General features: G+C 38.8%; 1 protein-coding gene across 1 annotated transcript in view; it reads right to left on the bottom strand.

Moving 5' to 3' along the window:
* The window catches only part of LOC122158781 (V-type proton ATPase subunit S1-like), a 48741-nt gene that overhangs the window by 23430 nt on the left and 6504 nt on the right, over nt 1-18807 (bottom strand). The window contains exons 3-6 of the mRNA XM_042815775.1: nt 18726-18794; nt 12202-12395; nt 11227-11270; nt 5918-6003 (exon numbers count right to left, since the gene is read on the bottom strand). Coding sequence (XP_042671709.1) covers nt 5918-6003; nt 11227-11270; nt 12202-12395; nt 18726-18794 — 393 coding nt within the window. The remainder of the gene's footprint in view (nt 1-5917; nt 6004-11226; nt 11271-12201; nt 12396-18725; nt 18795-18807) is intronic.

Raw genomic sequence — 18807 nt, 5'->3', positions numbered from 1 at the left:
CAGCAGTGACAGTGGGTCACCTCCACTGGTGCAGATTTTTACGGGCGCAGAATGCAGGCTCTTGTTCATTGCTGGCAAAAAAATAGTGTTTTGTAGCTGAGAATTTGCTTGATCAAATTCTGTTACTGGGTTACTGTGCTCTTCTTATCCGTTGTAATTTCCATGGAAATAAATAGGAGGCATTACTTTCAGAGCGACCTACATACTCTTGTCATCCAAAGATAAGTAATGTGAAAATCAGTTTATTTTGTTTCTTTTAAGGAATTTGATGCTCCTGAATTCCTGATTGCAGTCTGTAAGTTCTGATCATCATCAACAGTAGACAGAGAGAGTTAATAATTATTTCCTGTTTAACTTCTCCATATTACTGGTCTTTTTATTTATTATTTCTCCTTGAACAGTTGCTTTTTCTAGATGAAATATTTATGTCTGGTACAGACTTCTAATATATCCCTTTGGAGATGGGGTGGCCAGAATTTCACGTGCTATGTCACTCACAGACTTGCACTCACCAAGGACTTACATAGTAAAATAAATGACACTTACTGCTTTACTCTCTTCCTTTCCAAACAATTCCTAACTTTCTGCTTGCTATTCTTCTCAGTGCTGAGCACTGTGATGCTCCAAGAGATGCGCCCACAGTCACACCATAATCTCTCTTCTGAGAAATAGCAGCCTCTCATCACAGTGAAATGTGCATATTTAAGGCTTTCCTCGTGTGTTACTTTCCAGTACACTGGATTTCATCTGTCATTTTATCACACAGTAACACAATGCTGCGAGTTGTTTCTCTAACTCATCAGTACATCGACAAACTGCAGTGCCTTTAGATTTTGGCCCCCTTCCATACTGATAGTGTCTTTGGCTAAATGTTTTGTTCTTTTTTTTTTGGTCTAAAGCAACACAACTGGCTTCAACCAGCTTTAAGCAGATCTTCTGTAATTATTTAAAAAGACTCTACCTCATCTAAGTTGAAAAAAACTGAGTTAGCTAGAAATAATTAAGTGCATACTCTTCATCTATAAGTTAAAGTTTATTTTTTATTATAATGGACTTATAAAGAGAGAGAAGGCTTAAGGATGAAGAATTCATGTGTTTCTTCTTTTATGTTGGAAGCCTTAATGCATTATTATGCTATGTCAATCTATAATTGCTTTTTCAAATGTGAAAAACACAAAAGTAAATGATTAAGATTCTTCCCCTATTTAATGATGCATGAGGGCATCTACCCTACAACCCCAACTTCAGTAAGTGGTATTATAAGCACTTTTCCAACATTTGGTTCACAGAAAAGCTCCCATTATAATGTTTCATTATGTTTAACAATTTAAAGCACTTCATTAATCAGAAGCTGTGAAGCCAGTGGGGTTGCAGTGTTTAGTCTCCTCAGCATGGTGAACGAAAGAGAGCAGCTGCATGCCAGTAGAAGATGCAGCACTGCAAAATGCACTTGAAAAAAAATGCAGTAGGTAAAAAGCAGAAACAAAGAAAATACAACCACAGATGCTTGCCAAAAAAGATAAAATCTTTTCCAACTCTTTTTAAACCAAGGCTCGTTTCTGTATCACCTGAGAATCTACACCTTCAAGAAACTTTCTGAAGAGTCAACCATTTGTGCTGCCCATGTTACTTATGGTTGCTCTTGTAGTTCAGACTGCTTGTCTCTTCGTGGGACCAAAGATGCAAGAAGCTTAGATGCTATCTACAGCTGACAGCTCATACGGGGAAGCAGTCAAAAGCCCACGGTAGATGCAACTCTCTGAAAACGTGGAGGCAGTAGAGGAGGTTTGAGCAGCACCTCACAATGCATCCGTAAAAAGTGGCGTCAACAAAATGAACATCAGCTGGGAAGTAGCCATAAACCTCCTGTTGGCAACATTCATCTCTTCAGAATTCAATCCAACTAGGAAACTATAAAACTGTCTTGCAGAAGTTTCAGAAGCAAACTTGTAAAAACCTGACATGGACAACACAAAGACCTGAAGGATGGGAAACAACATGAGATTCACAATTTGAGGGCTACCTTTCAGTCACCACAGTCTTCTAACCATTCCAGTTACAACAGAACAAGCAATGTCATGCTTACAAACATAAGCCAAAAAAATTAGCTGGCAGTCAGCACAAGGAGGGGTGACTTTGGCCACAGCTCTCAAAACCACTAAAATTCATACATTCAAGACTGAAAGTAAGCTAAACCTGACTGTAGTCCCTTTATGACACTGGCATGAGAATTCTGTAAGCTTTCATGAGAAAACACGGAAGTAATTTCCTTGGTGAACAAGATTTGGTGGTGACACACCAACAGAGATATGCAGCACAGTCTATCAGTAGATAGATCCCATCCTCCTCCACTACAATTCTAAGGGAGTTCAGAAACAAGAAAGAACTCCCTGCTCCAACAGGAGACACCAGTGCACAGCACTTTAGGCCAACACATCTCCTTGTCCTATTCTCCAGATGAGAGCATCCACCATTCCCAGCATCTCAGTCTTCACAGGAACTGAGGAAGAAAGGAAACGCTCCCTCTGGAGGGAAGATGACTTCCTGATTCAAGAATGGAACTGGGACTGTGAAGGGGGATTCTGATGATTCTCCCAGAGAAACTAAGCTTTTTTTTAAGGATGTTTTAAGGATGAGATTTGGGTTTTGAGTTTTAAGGATGAGAAAGGTCTTGGAAAGAGACCCCTCAGATCTTGAAACAAGCTTCTGTTTTTTAATGGAAAACAATACTAAAGCTATTGCTCAACAAGTGCTGCCTGACTAAACACCTAAGTTGAAACTTGACCTAAGCATGTCAATTGTCATTATGCTTGTCAGAGACAAAGGGTGCATTTCCTCTTATCCTATAGCAATCATCTGTAAGAGGCAAAAGAAATACACCATAAAAGGACCATTTCAGTCAGTCCTTTGACTGTGAATAGAGCCTTGGTTGATGACATTTACATTTCACTGGCCCAGAATTAGATGACACAAATCAGTCTCTCAGTGACAGCCCAACTCAGCCAGGCCTCAAGGGCAAAGCATCTGAGAGGGGTCACAAGATACAGCACTTGCCTTGTTGCAGGAAGGCAGCTCAGTTATACCACAGCAACTGAATAGTGAAACCATTCCATGTTTCAAACAGACTCTGTTTCAAGGTCTTAATTCTGCCTCCCAGCTTCAAGCTCTGAAACTGGAACAGAACAGGAACCAGGTGGAATAAATCTCTTTCATGCACTGGGGTTATTAACTGATAGCTAAGATAGCCCAAAGGGATCTGTGGCTACTGACTAAACTGAACAGATCTTCCTCATCAGATCAGAATAGGGACTTAGTCATCGGAGAGTTTTGCTTCCTTTCTCACTAATTCACTTTCTGCAAAGCCAATACCAGTCTGGAATCTTTTCCAATATATGCGTTTTTCACATTTATTTTTCTTTGCTTTAGGCAAGGAAAGAAGGAATGGATGAAACAAGAAGATGCTATGAAGCCAGTAACTGTCCAGCAGCAGAGGTATAGCTGTCAAGACAGAAATATCTCCCAACCTCAGAGTTTGGAAGCTTCATTGCATAAAATTAATTTAACCCATCAGAATGAGATCTTTTTTTTTTCCTTCATTCTTGAGAATGTCATGCTTTTAGCTCATTTTCCTCATCAGCAGGAAAAAAAAAGCCCACTTAGGAAATGCAAATCCTTTATAGGAAATGATTGGTATTGATTTTCAAAAGTACTGAGTAATGTGAAATCTTTTCCCACACAATGAAAGCCTTTTACTTCTCATATTGAGTTTTCAGGAGTGACCCTGTAATTGCTAGATCACTGAATATGGTGCCTACAGTTTAAGCAGAGGGAATCAGTCCTCTAAAATATGGGTGCAAAACAGTTCACATCTTCCACAGTTCAAGCACACCAAAGATATGTAATACACACTAAGAAGAGGTTACATGCAAATCAGACAGACGAACCCTGAAAGGCACTTTCCATTTTGACCACCCTAGCCCTGAACAGAAGTTGATAACTGTAAATGCACTGCAATAACTTAAAGTAATTGTATAAAAAATGCTTCCAAAAGTTTTATATGATATTAAGTTCACAGAATTAAGAAAAGTTTAAATTGCTTACTTTTTAAAATGCAGAACATCTAAAATACATTGCTTTAATTATTTAAAAGTGCTTCAGTTGCTCAAACTAAGTCATTTTAATTTAGAAAGTCTTTTGAAATCCGCATAAAGTTCAACAAACTTATAAAATTACTCTAAAAATTCCTTCTCTAGATACCAATTCTTCCATTAATTAAAAGTATTTTTCATTCTAATTGTTCTAAATGCAGTTTTCAGCTAAGAATGCCCATCGCCCATGCCTCTTTTGATTTCAAGAGTAAAAAGACATAATAACTGAATAATTTTTGTCATATCTTCATTAAAAGAAAAAATGCAGTGTTTGAAAAAGAAAAAAGAAAGCAAGGAGTTTGGAAGTCCAAAGAACTCTTACCCTCTCCTATCCACAAGAAATGCACATCACAAGAGTATCAGTGTGAGCTTCCCCATGCTGCTCGGTCTGATGTCTATGTGTTCTAATCCTGGTTTTGAAAGCTAAGCCTCTGGAAGTAGGCTTAGTTTACAGGATGGATGATTGAGGAAAGTTCTGTTTTTGTTCAATAGCATTAGCTTTTGCCCGTAGTCTGAAGGGACTATTCTGACTCCTAGCTAGAGGTTTAATATGCTATTTCTTTGCAAAAACACAAGTTATTTCTGATCAAACCCAGGACACCTTTGAGAAACATAACAAATTTTGGTTTTACAAAAAAGGATCATTCATGAAGTGCAGTCTTTCTCTTCTTTCAGGTGAGCTAAACAGACCTCAGAACCATTTAAAGCAGGTTTTCTAGGTATTCTTGAGCTACAAACAATTCATAGTGTTTGTAGCATTCCCTCCTGAAAACCCTCCACCTTCTCAAGATCCTGCCTGAGGGCTCACTGGAGATCTAGACAATCTCAGTAATTACTTTCCTGTTCTCAAACCCAAGAAAATTATAACTTCTGTATTTTCAACTGGCATTATCCTGAGCTTGAATTAAAAAACTAAACTAAGCGTTGTATTAGCAGCTCAGTTGTATTATCCACTGGATGAGACAATTTTCATTCAAAGTGGCTACTTTATGGGATACAGCACATCCCTCCTACACCTCTCTTGAGAGTGAGCTGCATTTTGTTTTCCTCAAGTCATTTAATTCCATTAAAATGTGAATACTGCTCCAAGACTGTTTTGTATGACAGAAAACAAATAATACAAAACAGATAATGCAAGTAACTATTCTGCACTGCTACTTACTGTTAACATGATACGATGATCTATACATGATGTACTGACTATCAGCAATGGTGGTGGAAACTCTGTGTTGCAGTTGTAAATATAAATATTGTCTGAAGAAACCAGTTTCTTTAAAAATGACTAAATTAGCAGCCTTCATTTAATTAAATACGTTCTATCTTTACTGACCGGAAAAAGCCCAATAATGCTTCACATAAAACTTACTATAAAACTATTAAAAAATTGTTAAACATTATAGTCACTAAAAATAAGCTGTAAGGACAACTAAAGACATTGCAAACATATAGTCTCCTTTATCTTTTTTTTGCTCAGGGACATGATTTAGCAGAGGGTTGTTAGAGTTAGGGTAGTATGGTTAGGTCCTGATTGGACTCGATGATCTTTAAGGTCTTTTCCAACCTGAGTGATTCTATGATTCTATGATTTTAGTAGTTTTGTAATACAGCTATTGCATATGAAGACTCACGAAGTCATTTCTGGTCAAAACCTCATATAATACAGATTGCTTGCATGTGTAATCTTGAATATCAGCTACATCATTCTTCTGTAAACATTCAGTTGTTAGATGACAACCACTTGACAGTTCTAGGCACTGAAGATTACTCACCCTTGAAGGTCTCACTGCAGTATAAATTACTGAAAAATGAATCCCTCGTTCCTGCAGATCCCTGGTCAGTCTTCCAATTATTTTATCTATAAATAGAAACATGTATAATTTAATAAATCCTGTATGCTGAGGAAGCTATAATCCTACAGTAGTCGGCAAAGTAATGAGCTAGATGTTTAAGCTTATTTAGTTTATTTATGTAATTTAGTTGCTAGTACCATTCATATGTCAATAGGTACAAATGGGATAAGACGTGTTCACTGTCCTGAAAAATGAACAATCCAGTGAGACAATACAAAAACAAATACATTAAAGATGTTCAGAAAAAAAGTAGATGTTCAGAAAATGTAGTTTTGAAGCTGACAAGTAAATACAAGAAAAATAATACCTGAAACACAGAAGTTTGAGAAATTCAGTGCAAGAGAAGAATAAATCCATCAAGAGATGAGAGCACAATGCATATCCTGTCAGTCAAATGACCAGTTAATAAATAAATAATTAATAAAGCTGAACTAGTACCAAGCTGTGAATTACAAAGCACACAGAACAACAGATCACTAAGAAGCAATCCTCAAAATAGCAGCAGTACTTAGCCTGGAACATGATATGTATAATATTTTTGCTTCAATGGATTTAAAGCCTGATTCTGTACTCTCAACAGAGTACAGAATGGAAAATTTTGCTGTTGACTACAGTGGATAGCAAGATAGAAATCACTGACATATTTCTGAAACAGGAAGGAAAATCAAATAAGGAAGAGAGGATCCTTCAGTATGGTCCAAGAAACTGCAGAAAATTCACTTTCAGCTCTGAAATGACTGGTAGTTGTGACAAATTCTTAGAATTAGTAAATGTTTTCAACTTGTATGCTGAAATATTAACATCTACTTATGATAAGGAACATAACAATTGTGATTCAAAAACTGATGTAACAATTGCCATTAGGACTCAGAAAGAAATAAGCCAACAGACTGACACAGACTGTTTCTGTGCCATTCCACTACTCATCCACGTAATATTCTAGTGAATGGCTATTACACAGTCTGTACAAGCAGGTTTCTCAGATTACAACATTGCACTTTACAGAAATTATATTTTATTTTCACATTTTGGAAGTGAAGCTTATATTATTAGCCTTTTGGAAGAGTTTTCTGGAGATCATCTAGTCCAACAAGCCACTAAAGTAGGTTCCCTAGAATAGGTCACGCAGAAAAGCATCCAGGTAGGTTTTGAGTATCTCCAGAGAAACAGACTCCACAATCTTCCTGGACAGCTTGTTCCAGTGCTCTATCAGCCTCAAAGTGAAGAAGTTTTCCTCACGCTCAGATGTGCCCTTTGCATCTTGTATTGTCTCTGAGCACCACTGCTGGCCCCATGCACTTGAATTCCGCTCTTCAGATACTTGTAAGTGTTGTCAAGGTCCTCTCTGAGCTTTCTCTTTTTTAAACTAAACAGCTCCCCGTCACAAGTCACTCAGCTTCTTCTCATATGGGAGATGCTCCAGGCCCAACATCATCTTTGTCGCCCTCTGCTGGACTCACTCTAGTAGTTCCCCTTCTTTCTTGACCCAAGGAGACCAGAACTGGACACAGTACTCCAGATCTGGCCTCATCAAGACAGAGGAGAGGGGAGAATCACATCCGCTGACCTGCTGGCCACGCTTTATTAATGCACTCCAAGATACCACTGGCCTTCTTGGCCATAAGAGCATGCTGCTGGCTCATGGAAAACCTGTTGTCCCCCAGTACACTCAGGCCATACTCCGCTGAGCTACTTTCCAGTAGGTCAGCCCCTAAACTGTACTGATGCACGGTGGTTATTCCTCCCCAGATGTAGGACTCTACACTTGCCCATGTTGAACCTTATCAGGCTCCTCTCAACCGAACTCCCCAGCCTGTTCAAGAATCACTGACTGGTTGCATAGCCTTCCTGTGTGTTAACCACTCATCCTGGATTTGTGTCATCAGTAAACCTTCTAAGGGTGCACTCTATCCCTTCATTCAGCCATCAGTGAAGAAACTGAACAAGATGGGACCCAGTACTGACTCCTGGGGAACACCTCCAGCTACAAGCCTCTAACTGGAAATCATGCCACTGATCACAACCATCTGAGTTGTGAATGTGGCTTCCTGACTGAGTAAAATGCCTAGCTTTTGTGAAAATATAAGTATTACTTTTTATGTGAGGTTGTATAACAGCTTGTTTGCAAGCTGATTTCCTCATGTCAGTCAAGAATCATAGCTGTGTAAAGTTTCCTTCTAAAAACTTATCAATAAAAACATCTACTATTAAATAAGAAACAGACTTGGTCAGAAAATCAAATGCCTATACACTACAAGTGAAATTATACTGGGTGTAGTTGTCCAAGGAATTACGTAATGTAGATTAGTATGCAAATCTACATGCACTGAGAGTAGCTCATCAGAAATTCTCAGCAGCCTCAGCCAGAACTTACAGGAAGGAAAATACTGCATTGAAAAATGCAGATTGTGGGTTTTTTTCCTTCCATTAAAACAACTGATTGCCTTATAAAATAACACACTATTTACATTTTGCTTCACTAAGGAGCTACATGTAACTATAGTTACTGCTAAAATCTACAGCTTTGGCCTTTGGGAAGATTCTAGAGGAAATTTCTTCATTCATTCATAGTAAAATTGAAATAGATCTTTCTTTGTATGTGATAAGATTCTCCCGAGCCAGATACCTTGCTAATGAAGTGTTTGCAGATCTCCCAGAAAAAACGGTCAAGATTTGTCCATTCTATCTTGAAGTACTGAAACTGTTTGCCTACACAGGAACATTAGTTAATCCAGCCTCCTTCTGTAGTAGAAAAAGAGGCATCTCCAGATGGTGATATTAATGTTAGAGGGATTTTAGAGTGGCATTATTGCAGGTATTTTAGCCAGTATGGATCAAAGAAACACTGTGTAGGTCTATGAATGTGAAACAGTTTGTCCAGAATAACTCTCTGCAGTTAGCTCAATTGCATGCTATGCTCTGGTGGAAGGATTAAAACTTTCCGTCTCATTGAAGGCATGTCCCCTGAATTTCACCAGGGACTGCAGGATTAGTGCTGTTATTAATTTCTATTCTACTTTACTTTCGTTGCATGCTTTCATACATGGATGGAAAGGATAGAGGAACTGAGAAGCAATGTTCTGGAAGGAGAAAAGGAAAAAGAAATAAAGAATATACACTACAGGTAAGAGAGAAAGAAAAGAATAGAGCAAGATGGATGGGGAATGGGAGAGGAGAGAGTGGAAAAAGGGATAAACTGAGATCAGAGCAGAAAGAAGAATACACACAAAAGAATTAAAGAGCCTCATCTTACACACAGAGTCACAAGCAGCTTTGACATTAATTCTGAGGTACACTGCACACAACAGGTAAGACTGATAAGGCATAGTTCAACCTTCTCCTGTGCAGAGAAATATTTAGGAGAACTGGCAAAACCTGAGTAACAATCTCAAACTATTTCATGCAAATGAAAGAAAGAAATACTGAAAAGCAGCACACGCACACACACACAAAAAAAAAAAGCAAAAAGAGAGAAGAAATGTACAGCCTGGCTGACAAAGGAGGATCCATTCTCTAAAAACCTTGTTACAATTAAAAAAAAAAAAAAAGAGAGAGAGGAAGAAATAGTATTTCTAGCAACTGTTTTATAGAAATTACCCAATATCTGTCTATCTAGGCATGTATGAAGGGAGAGACTGGAAATAATTCTGAATCTGCAGAAGTTTAAGCAGGTTTGAATTCTGAATTCCAGTTTGGATTTTGTAATGAGTCTCATTTTAATGACGTGCTAAAACTCCTGCTTATTCTAGCTTCTAGAGTGCTCAGAACCGCACATTTCCTTTGGGCAGAATCTGAACCCATTTGCTCTGTCTGACAGAGATTGCTGTCTGCAGTGAGTAAAACAGCAGGAGAGATTTCTCTGACGTCTTATTACAGCAGATTTTAAAACCCTCTACAGCAGAAAGGAATTAAGTTGATGTGACAAACATGAGTCTTTGTGAACGTCTAGGCAGCATAATAGAGATCTGCCCTCATTTACTATGGGTTTACAGTTAATACTGTTCAAAAATTACAAGCAGCATTGTACTGGTTAACAATTCTCTTGTCACCTTACAGGTATGTGACACACAGTATTTTTGGTTGCTTATCCAGATAGTGCTAGCAGCACTCACACCAATAACTCATGGCCTTGCAAGCCCTTACGACCTTGACAGATGTCCTGGCAACAGTACTCTGCAAATGGCTATGCTCCTGCTGCAGCAAGTGCTTGGACACCCACACCTGCCTGACCACATGATTTGGGACCCTCCTCTGGCAGTTCTGCAGTCACCCACTCGAGTCTGTCCTTTCCACTGCATAGACTTCAAGTAGGATAACTTTAAGGAACTGCAGCTCAGCTTGCATGTGATTTAAAACTTACAGCTGATGATATCTGCAGGTTCTACTCAGCAAGTGTTCAATGGCCAATTTGGCAGATGTGCCAGAACATGAGAATTCAGCCCACACTATCACTTTTCTAGAGCATAACTGCAACTGAACACAGTGTGAAGATTTTGCACTTGGTCATATGAAGCAGCACATCTTCCACAATCCACACACCTTCTTCCTGATAGCAGGTAATTGAAACTAACCACAAAGCTGGTATAGCCTGTTCCTGAGTCATTCCAAAGGTCTCCCCTTAACTTTACTGTTCCAAAACAAAAGCAGCCTGAAGCAGGATCTGGGAGGCCTGTTCTTGTGCTTGTGCAGCTGATGAAAAAAATGTCCCATAAAAAAGAAGGTAATGTTTAGCCAAGGCTGACATTAAGCCAAAGCTTTTGGAGACAAGAAGGAAGAACTGAACAGTAATGGTTTTAAACTGAAAGAGGGTAGATTTAAAATATTTTAAAGACATTCTTTACACAGAGGCTGGTGATGCACAGAAATAGGTTGTCCAGAGAAGCTGTGAGTGCCTCATCCCTGGCATGTGTTCAGTGCTGGGTTGGATGGGCCCCTGAGCAGCCTGATCTGGTGGGAGGTGCCATGCCCATTGCAGGGATTTGGGATGCCTACGGCAGAGGTGAATCATCACCACATTTCAGGGCACAGAGATGTATCCATTTCAGTGGATTCTGAATTACTCAGTACTTCAACAGGATGATAATTGGCTGCTTATAGGTACATAGATGGCAGAAAAAGCTTTAAACAGTATTACAACAAAATCTGGAAAAAACAGGAAATACAATCCGTTCAAGCAAAAACAGGCTTAAGTGGTGAAATGTTTGCTACGTCCTGGCTATATTGCTTACCATTTTCAGCAATTGCTTCCAGGGTGGAAATCTCATTTAAATCACTACAAAGAAGTGGGAGAAAGATAATTAAATTTTTTTGCTACACAACAGTGTGAATCAGAAATGTATACAGGTACATACTAATCAGCATGTCACTTTCAGCAGACTACAATATTTTTTCATCTTTTTCTCATCTCCTCCTTATGAACTTCTCCTTCTGCAAAGCAGTTCATACGAGGACCACATCTTTAGCTGATTCCTCCAAAACCTAAGACTTCCTTATCTGCAGAGAAGACAGATTAATTACTGATCTTCTTTTGACCATTCTCTCCCCAGATTTCCTTGCATTTGATGGTTGTTAATCTAGATCAGCTCCATGACCCACATCCTGTGACCAGGAGTGCTCTATACCAGTCAACCCCCAGCAGTGTAAAAGCCCTGCAGGTAACAGTCAGGCACTAGCATTCACCTGAAGGGACAGACTGCCTCCATTAGGCAGCAGTTGTTACAGGTCAGGAAACAGGAAGCTTTATAGGCTTCCTATTCCTTTAAGATTGATGAAAACTAGTCTCATTATTCATATTAAATTCTAGGATGCTTGGATGTTTATTTGTTTATCTTTCCTGCCAGTTCTTTGACCCCTGAAATGTCTTCTAGCAATTAATTCATCAGGTTAATCACATGTTGCATAAAATAATTCAGCTTTTCTGCTTAAAGTATGCTGCCATTTAGTTTATTAGTTGTCCCTTTGTTCTCATATAATGAAGCAGACAAAACAGTAATGCCTGACTGACTTTCTCAATGTAATTCAGTTATTATAACCCATCAGAGGACATTAAAAAACACTGAATTCACATTTGCTGGAAAAATAACTTTGTTAACTCTGTAAACTACTCTTCGGACTTTTACATTTCCTGAATACAACAGATATTTTCAAAAAGCAGTAAAAATCTTGCATACATTTGGGTAAACGTGTTTGTGACAAGGTCCTACCTGGTAAGTGGTTGTAGCTGAATTACAAGTAAGTTTGGTTTAGATGTATTCACTTCCAGCTGAGAGATATCAAGATTTGTCAAGTTTTGCAAATTCCAATCTCCTGATGCCTGAAGAAAGCTCAAGAGATCCCTGGTAGCCTTGCAGTCAACAGCAGGCAAAACTAAAGATGAAGGAGAAGACTGAAGAATTTCCTGTAACAAATTTATGGACAGTTTATTTAATAAGTTAATACTAATCACAAACTATTTTTTTTCTCTATCCTTCATTTAATACTCAAGGTGAGAAAACAGTGTGGTAACACTAGATGAGCTCTCACCAGCCTGATGCTGGTTGCAGGCTGCTCCTGGAAAGGTGCAGTGAACTGACATCTCCATCACTCTTATGCCTGCACTGTTTTGGAGCAAGCTTAAGACACACTGTGACCTCAAAATCTTACTGTCCTTTCAATGAGTGTAATGGGAAAGGAGAGGCAGCTGGTGTAGAAGTTCTCAAGCTGAAGAAGAAGGTGGGGAGTGTACTGGAGAATACGAGGCAAAAAGATGAGGCATCAGAGGGCCATCACACAAGAACTAAATGACCTCTTAATGAAAAACATCAATGTTGGAAACTTCACATTCCATCAGCTCTAGTTAGTAGGGAGTCATACTCCACTTACCAAATTACCTTCCTTTGTGTACATGCTAGTGGTGTAGCAAGCAGTACAGATAGATATCTAATTTGTAACTATTAATTACATAAATCTGCATATTTTAGAATCTACACAAGAATTGTCACCATGAACTCTAAGAGTGCAAACCTTAAGCATCCAAGGAGCTAGCTCACATTGTGCCTGGGGGATCTGCTTGAGAGGGTTTATGGATCCAGGACAGCTGGCTGCTTTTCAAGAACCACTTCTTAAAAGCCCACAAGCATGTAATCTCATTGTATCACAAGTCAAGAAAGCAGAGCAGAAGACTGGCTTAGCTAAACAAGGAACTCCGCCTGAAACGACTTTGAGTACTGCGTCCAGGCCTGGGCCCCCAGCACAAGAAAGGTGCAGAGCTCCTTTAAGACCCAGGAAGGCAAAGACCTGTTAATCTTATCTCAGTGAGATATATAATTTGATATAATATATAGAGATAATAAGCCTGGAAAAGTTATGGGGAGAATTAACCTGGGTTAAAGAAAGGCAACTACAGAACAAAGCTGTTACCTGCATGGGTTCAAGAAAGGAAAGTCCTGCCTTCTGTGGTAAGGTTATCTGTCTGGTGATGATGTTCATGGACACAATACTTCTAGATTTTAGGAAAGCCTTTGATACTATCCTTTATGGCATTCTTCTGCCTATTGCCCAACTTTGAGATAAGCAGGTTTGCACTATGCTGGTGATGAACTGTTTCAATGGCAATGCTCAGTGTGCTGTAGTGAATAGGCTGGCAGGTGGTCACTAATGGCATACCCCAGGTCTCAATTCCAGGGCCAGTTCTGTTCAATATTTTTATCAATGGTGTGGACGCAGGAGTAGAATGCATTCTCAGTGTGTTTTCTGATGGCACTGAACTAGGAGGTGCTGTCGGCTCCCTGGAGGGACAAGAGGCCTTGTAGAGGGATCTGACAGATTGAAGCACTGAGTGATCAGCAGTGATATCAAGTTATTTCATCAAAGGAAAAATGTCAGATTCTGCACGTGGGACAGAGCAGGACTCAGCAGGAAGGGATCTAGGGATGCTGATGACAGCAGATTCAGCAAGAGCCTGCAGTGTGCCAACAGCCAAGAGGACAAAACACATTTTGGGAAGCATTAAACAGCATATCCAGCTGGTCCAAAGAGACTATTCTCCCACTATATTTAGTGTTGGTGTTATTTCACCTTAAATACTGTGTGCAGTTCTGGGCTGCACAATCTAGAAAAGACATTAAGGTCCTTGAAATTACCTAGAGGTGTGCAACAAAGCCAGTGACTGGGCTGGAAGGCATGTCCAACGAGAAGAGAGGCTGAGGACACCTGGGCTGTCTGGACTGGAGAAGAGGAGGCCAACAGGCGACCTCACTGCTCTCTGCAGCTTCCTGAGGAAGGGAACTGGAGAGGGTGGTGCCAAGTTCTGCTTCTGGGATCCAATGATAGGATGCACAGGAACAGAACAAAGATGCACCAGGGGAGATTCAGACATGACAGTATGAAAAATTTCCTCACATTAGAAACTGGAAAAGACTTCCTACAGTGGCAGATGATGCCCGTGAGTGTTAAAGGTATATCTGGACAATACCTCACCTTAACTCCTGACTGGCCCTGAAGAAGTCAGGCAGTTGGACTTTTGAAAGTCCCTCCCAACTGAACTGAACTATTCTTGGTATGGAGGCACACACAGACTTCATATTGTGTACCCTGTCTATTCATTCAAAACACAAATTATAAGGCTCAGGCTGAGCCGGCTCAGATAAAGAAATGTCAGGGTATCTATTATAATTCTCATAGTTGAGTTTATGATGAAAACACTTGAGTGAAATGCATTTTAGTCATTCTCATTCTATAAATTTCAAGCCTGCATTGCTGAAAAATACCTTCCCAAAGATTTTTCTGAATGATAAAAAACACTTGGAAAATTCTGGATAGGAACATAAATGACAGAGAGTTGAGAAGGATCAAAATTGATGTACACAAAATTTCATATGAAGATTTGAAGATTTCTTTTCCTGAGTTCTAGTTTACAACTTGTTAACTTTGCTTTCTCATTTTTTATATTTAACTCCTAGATCAAGTCTGTCACTTGATCCAACATTCAAATATCTGAGTTGTTTGAGATTCTTTTTCTCCCACTTAGTGACAGAAGTGTTGTGGTGTTGCTAACACTTTTCTCCTCCTACTCTTTTTTCTTTTTGTCTGTTCTCTGACTGCCTACCACTTTTCTGGCCTCCTCAGTTCCTTTCTAAATGCTTGCACGTTTTCCTTCCTAAGTAAAGGTTAGTTTTTTCCATATTTCTATAGATGCTCATACAGGAGGATTATGTGGTATTGTCTGATTTGCCATACTGATAGAAAAACCAGAACAGAAACTAAAATAGAACAGAAAACACTGATCTCATTTACAAATCTTTGAACAGGGTGCTTAGCACCTTCTAGAAGGAAAGAATGATATATTCCCTTTTAGTTTGTTTTGCATGTACGAATTCAGAGCTAAAATCCTGAGCAACAGTCCAATTGTCAATTATTTATTTGTTTTTATGATTATTATTTAAAATATTTGAATCCTCCACTGCTTAGCAGCAGCCAGAATGCCAGCCAGTTCTATCAAGGATATATATTAAGCAGTTTACTCATTTATTATAGAATAAGAGATAAAATGCATAATTACTGAGTAATGTCTGAACTGTGCCTCTGCTCCTAACCAATCCTGCAGTGCCATCTGTCTCAGCTTCCAGCCACTTGTATTCAACCATTTTCCATTCAAAGAGCACACACAGCTGGATATTTCCTCATTAGCATCAGACAGACATTTTGATCACATGCGTCTTGACATTTGACCACTGCACACTTGCTCTTAAAATACCAGTATGTTGCTTCAGGCATTCTGGCATTTCAAGTACCACGAGAATTCAAAATACCAAACCTCCAGAAGAGGACAGAGAATGAAGAGGACTACTGAGAAACACCTGGCACTGGAAAAAAAAATCCTCCGATTGACCTGAGGACTGATAGCACAAATTCCTACACTGACAAGAGAATTTTTAATGTACCTATGGCTAAATCGCTCGGATTAATTTGCCTTCTGTAATGTCCCTTGAAGGACCTCTCGTGAGTGAAATACTGCAAGAAGCACCACGACTTGTTTACAGATCTCACTGTTCAGGTTTTTTTGAAGGTAGGTGTGAGAATTGAGAACTGAGTGTCGTTCTTCACACACGAAACTTAATATCAGATCAGTGGTTGACAGTCATCAAAACAAAATAAAATACTAGGAGGTTTTGATGGAAAATACTGAGGACTGAACAAAACAAATCATCATGAGACTGAATAAATTATGACACACTGATCTCTTGATGCATATGCAGTTCTGCATGTTCCTTTGTCAACAGAAATAACCCCAAAATTGAACAAAACCATAAAACTAAAAGAGGTGCATGGAATGGCAACAAAGACGATCAAAACTACTACAGTTGGGGCCTCTATGCTGAATGTGACTGAATAGTACTCCACAGTCTAGAGAAATGACTACTGAATGATGATATGACGGAGATCCAGAACCACAGTAGGCAGTGACTTACAATAATAATTATGCAGCCACCCAGCTGGCAACTAATTGTAGTTTGCTACTGTACAATGCAGTCCTAAGATGTTCAGTTATTGCCTGGGGAAAGCCAATGCTAATATTAAAGAAAAACAGTTTGTAGAATAGGTGACTACTTAACACAAAAAAAAAAAATCCCCAAATGATAATCTTTGTACTTTATTATTTAATTAAGAAGTTATTGAATGTTTAAGATAAATGATCTACAAAATTCCTTTCTATATTAACTGGAAATAGAATTCTTTTATTGCATACAAAACCACTGATTTTGAAAGTTCAAAGCAGCATCAATGTAGCTGAACAAATCTAATATCTGCACATGTGGTTTACATGTCTATAACTCTTACAAATACTGCATTCTTTTTGTAGTACACGTGCTGCTACATGCACATACACTCTCTAAATGAGATCTCTGGTTTGTTTGTGAATAAATTTGGATAGCTGAAGTTTAACAGCAAGATGCTGGAGTAATACAGAACATCTATAATAGTTTAATGAATCACTTATATAGCTTAGATTGTGAAGGTATAAAACTTTCAGATTATGCAACATGAAAGATTCTAATTTCCCCAGTGAAAAAATCCAGATCTGACCTTTTCTTTGTCCACTGTTCTGTGAATATTACAGTCTTTTATAGCATGATTAAGAAGGGATTTCTTTCCCAAAGTAACTCAACTGGAGCACAACCAATGTGATAGCTACTGAGCATATTTTTGTAGTCTTTGTTGCACTCAGCATGGAACTGGATGATTAGATGATCTTTAAGCTTGCTGAGAATGTGAATTCAAAGCTTTCTTCTGCCAGATACAGACCAAAGATTTACTTAAATGTGATGACTGGATGTAGACCATTACATCATTAGGGACTTGCAGCAGTCATATACACACAGCTTCTTAATTATAAGATCAAACCAGCTTTACGACTATGTAAACACAAAACTGGTTCAGACACCATTGTGCACAGATTTGAAACCCAGAGAAAGTACAGCACTTCAGATAAGTACCAATACATCTGCCTGAGGATGGAGTCACTAATCCTTACCCTACATATAAGTGTTACCCCTATTCATTCCTCAAAAAAGCCATGTACATACACTGAATAGTTGTTTTTGTTCCAGCATCGAGGTTAAAATGCTGTCATATGGCAAAGAGATGAAGGTTATTAGTAGGGATACAATGAAGATGTGAGGTTCCTACACAGGATAGGTAAAGAGACAGGTAATATGTGAATATTTATGTATTTGATTGTACATACAGCTTGCTGTGTGGTGCCTAGGAATTAACACTTTGTGTGCTTTGATATAAGTTATACTGCTATTAGCTCTGCCCCTCCTGCACTGCCCACAGGAATGCCTTAATGATTTTCAGGTGAGAACACTTCCCTTTTCCAATTACAATTCAATAAACTGTCAAGTAAGTACAACCAGAGATACTGAGCAAAAAATCTATAAACCTCTTCACTGGGAATAGAAGTTTACACTCATGACCAGCTCAGATTCTGTGCCTAGAGTTTATTTTGGATTACTGAAGTAGCACAAATATTAAAGCAATCCAGTATCTAGGCAGATATTCACATTATTCAAACAGGGAATGACATGGAGCTGCGACAGGGGAAATTCAAGCTAGCAATCAGTACAAAATTCTTCATCAAGAGGGTGTTCAGAAACTTCTCCTCAGAATTGGTCATGGCACTGAGCTTTTCAGAGTTCAAGAAGCATTTGGACAATGCTCTCACGCATCTTTTCCTGTGATCCTGTGTGAAGCCAGGAGCTGGACCTGATGATTCTTATGGGCTCCCTCCAGCTCAGTATATTTCTATGATTCTTGGAATAAATTAGCTGTCTGGATGAGACAAGTCAGCTTCACTTTGCATGAAAATAAAATAAGTATTCAGTTTTGAAAATCTGGAGTACATCCCTGATTCCTTACTACTTTTCTTTGTGTGGCTTCAAAACACTATTCTGGGGTGTCAGTCTGGGACTTATGCCTATGTCTAGACATAGCTTTTCATTATTCAAAATTGCAACATGCTTAGAAACAATTTTTTCAGTTAAGATAATTCTGAAAACCTGTGTTTTGAAATAAAATAGCCGCAAAAGACATTTCTGCATACTTGATTGTTTTTCTTTAGCCCATATGCTGAAACTGAAATAATCTCAATAAATAAATTGGCAGATATTGTCTGTTTGCATCCTTCTTACATAATTTTCAATTTAAAAAACATGCATACAAGGAAGTAAAAGAGAGAAATGCTTGCCTGAACATTTTGAAATGGATTCTTGTTACCACAGGATTCACTGTAGTAGGTGAAATCGTCTATGCTAAGCTGAAAAACAGAG

Source organism: Centrocercus urophasianus, unplaced genomic scaffold, assembly GCF_019232065.1.
Source record: "Centrocercus urophasianus isolate 14NV4802_14NV808 unplaced genomic scaffold, USGS_Curo_1.0 seq_15, whole genome shotgun sequence".
Lineage (NCBI taxonomy): Eukaryota > Metazoa > Chordata > Aves > Galliformes > Phasianidae > Centrocercus > Centrocercus urophasianus.
Note: the sequence above shows the minus strand (reverse complement) of the source record. Positions and strands in the feature narration are given on the sequence as shown.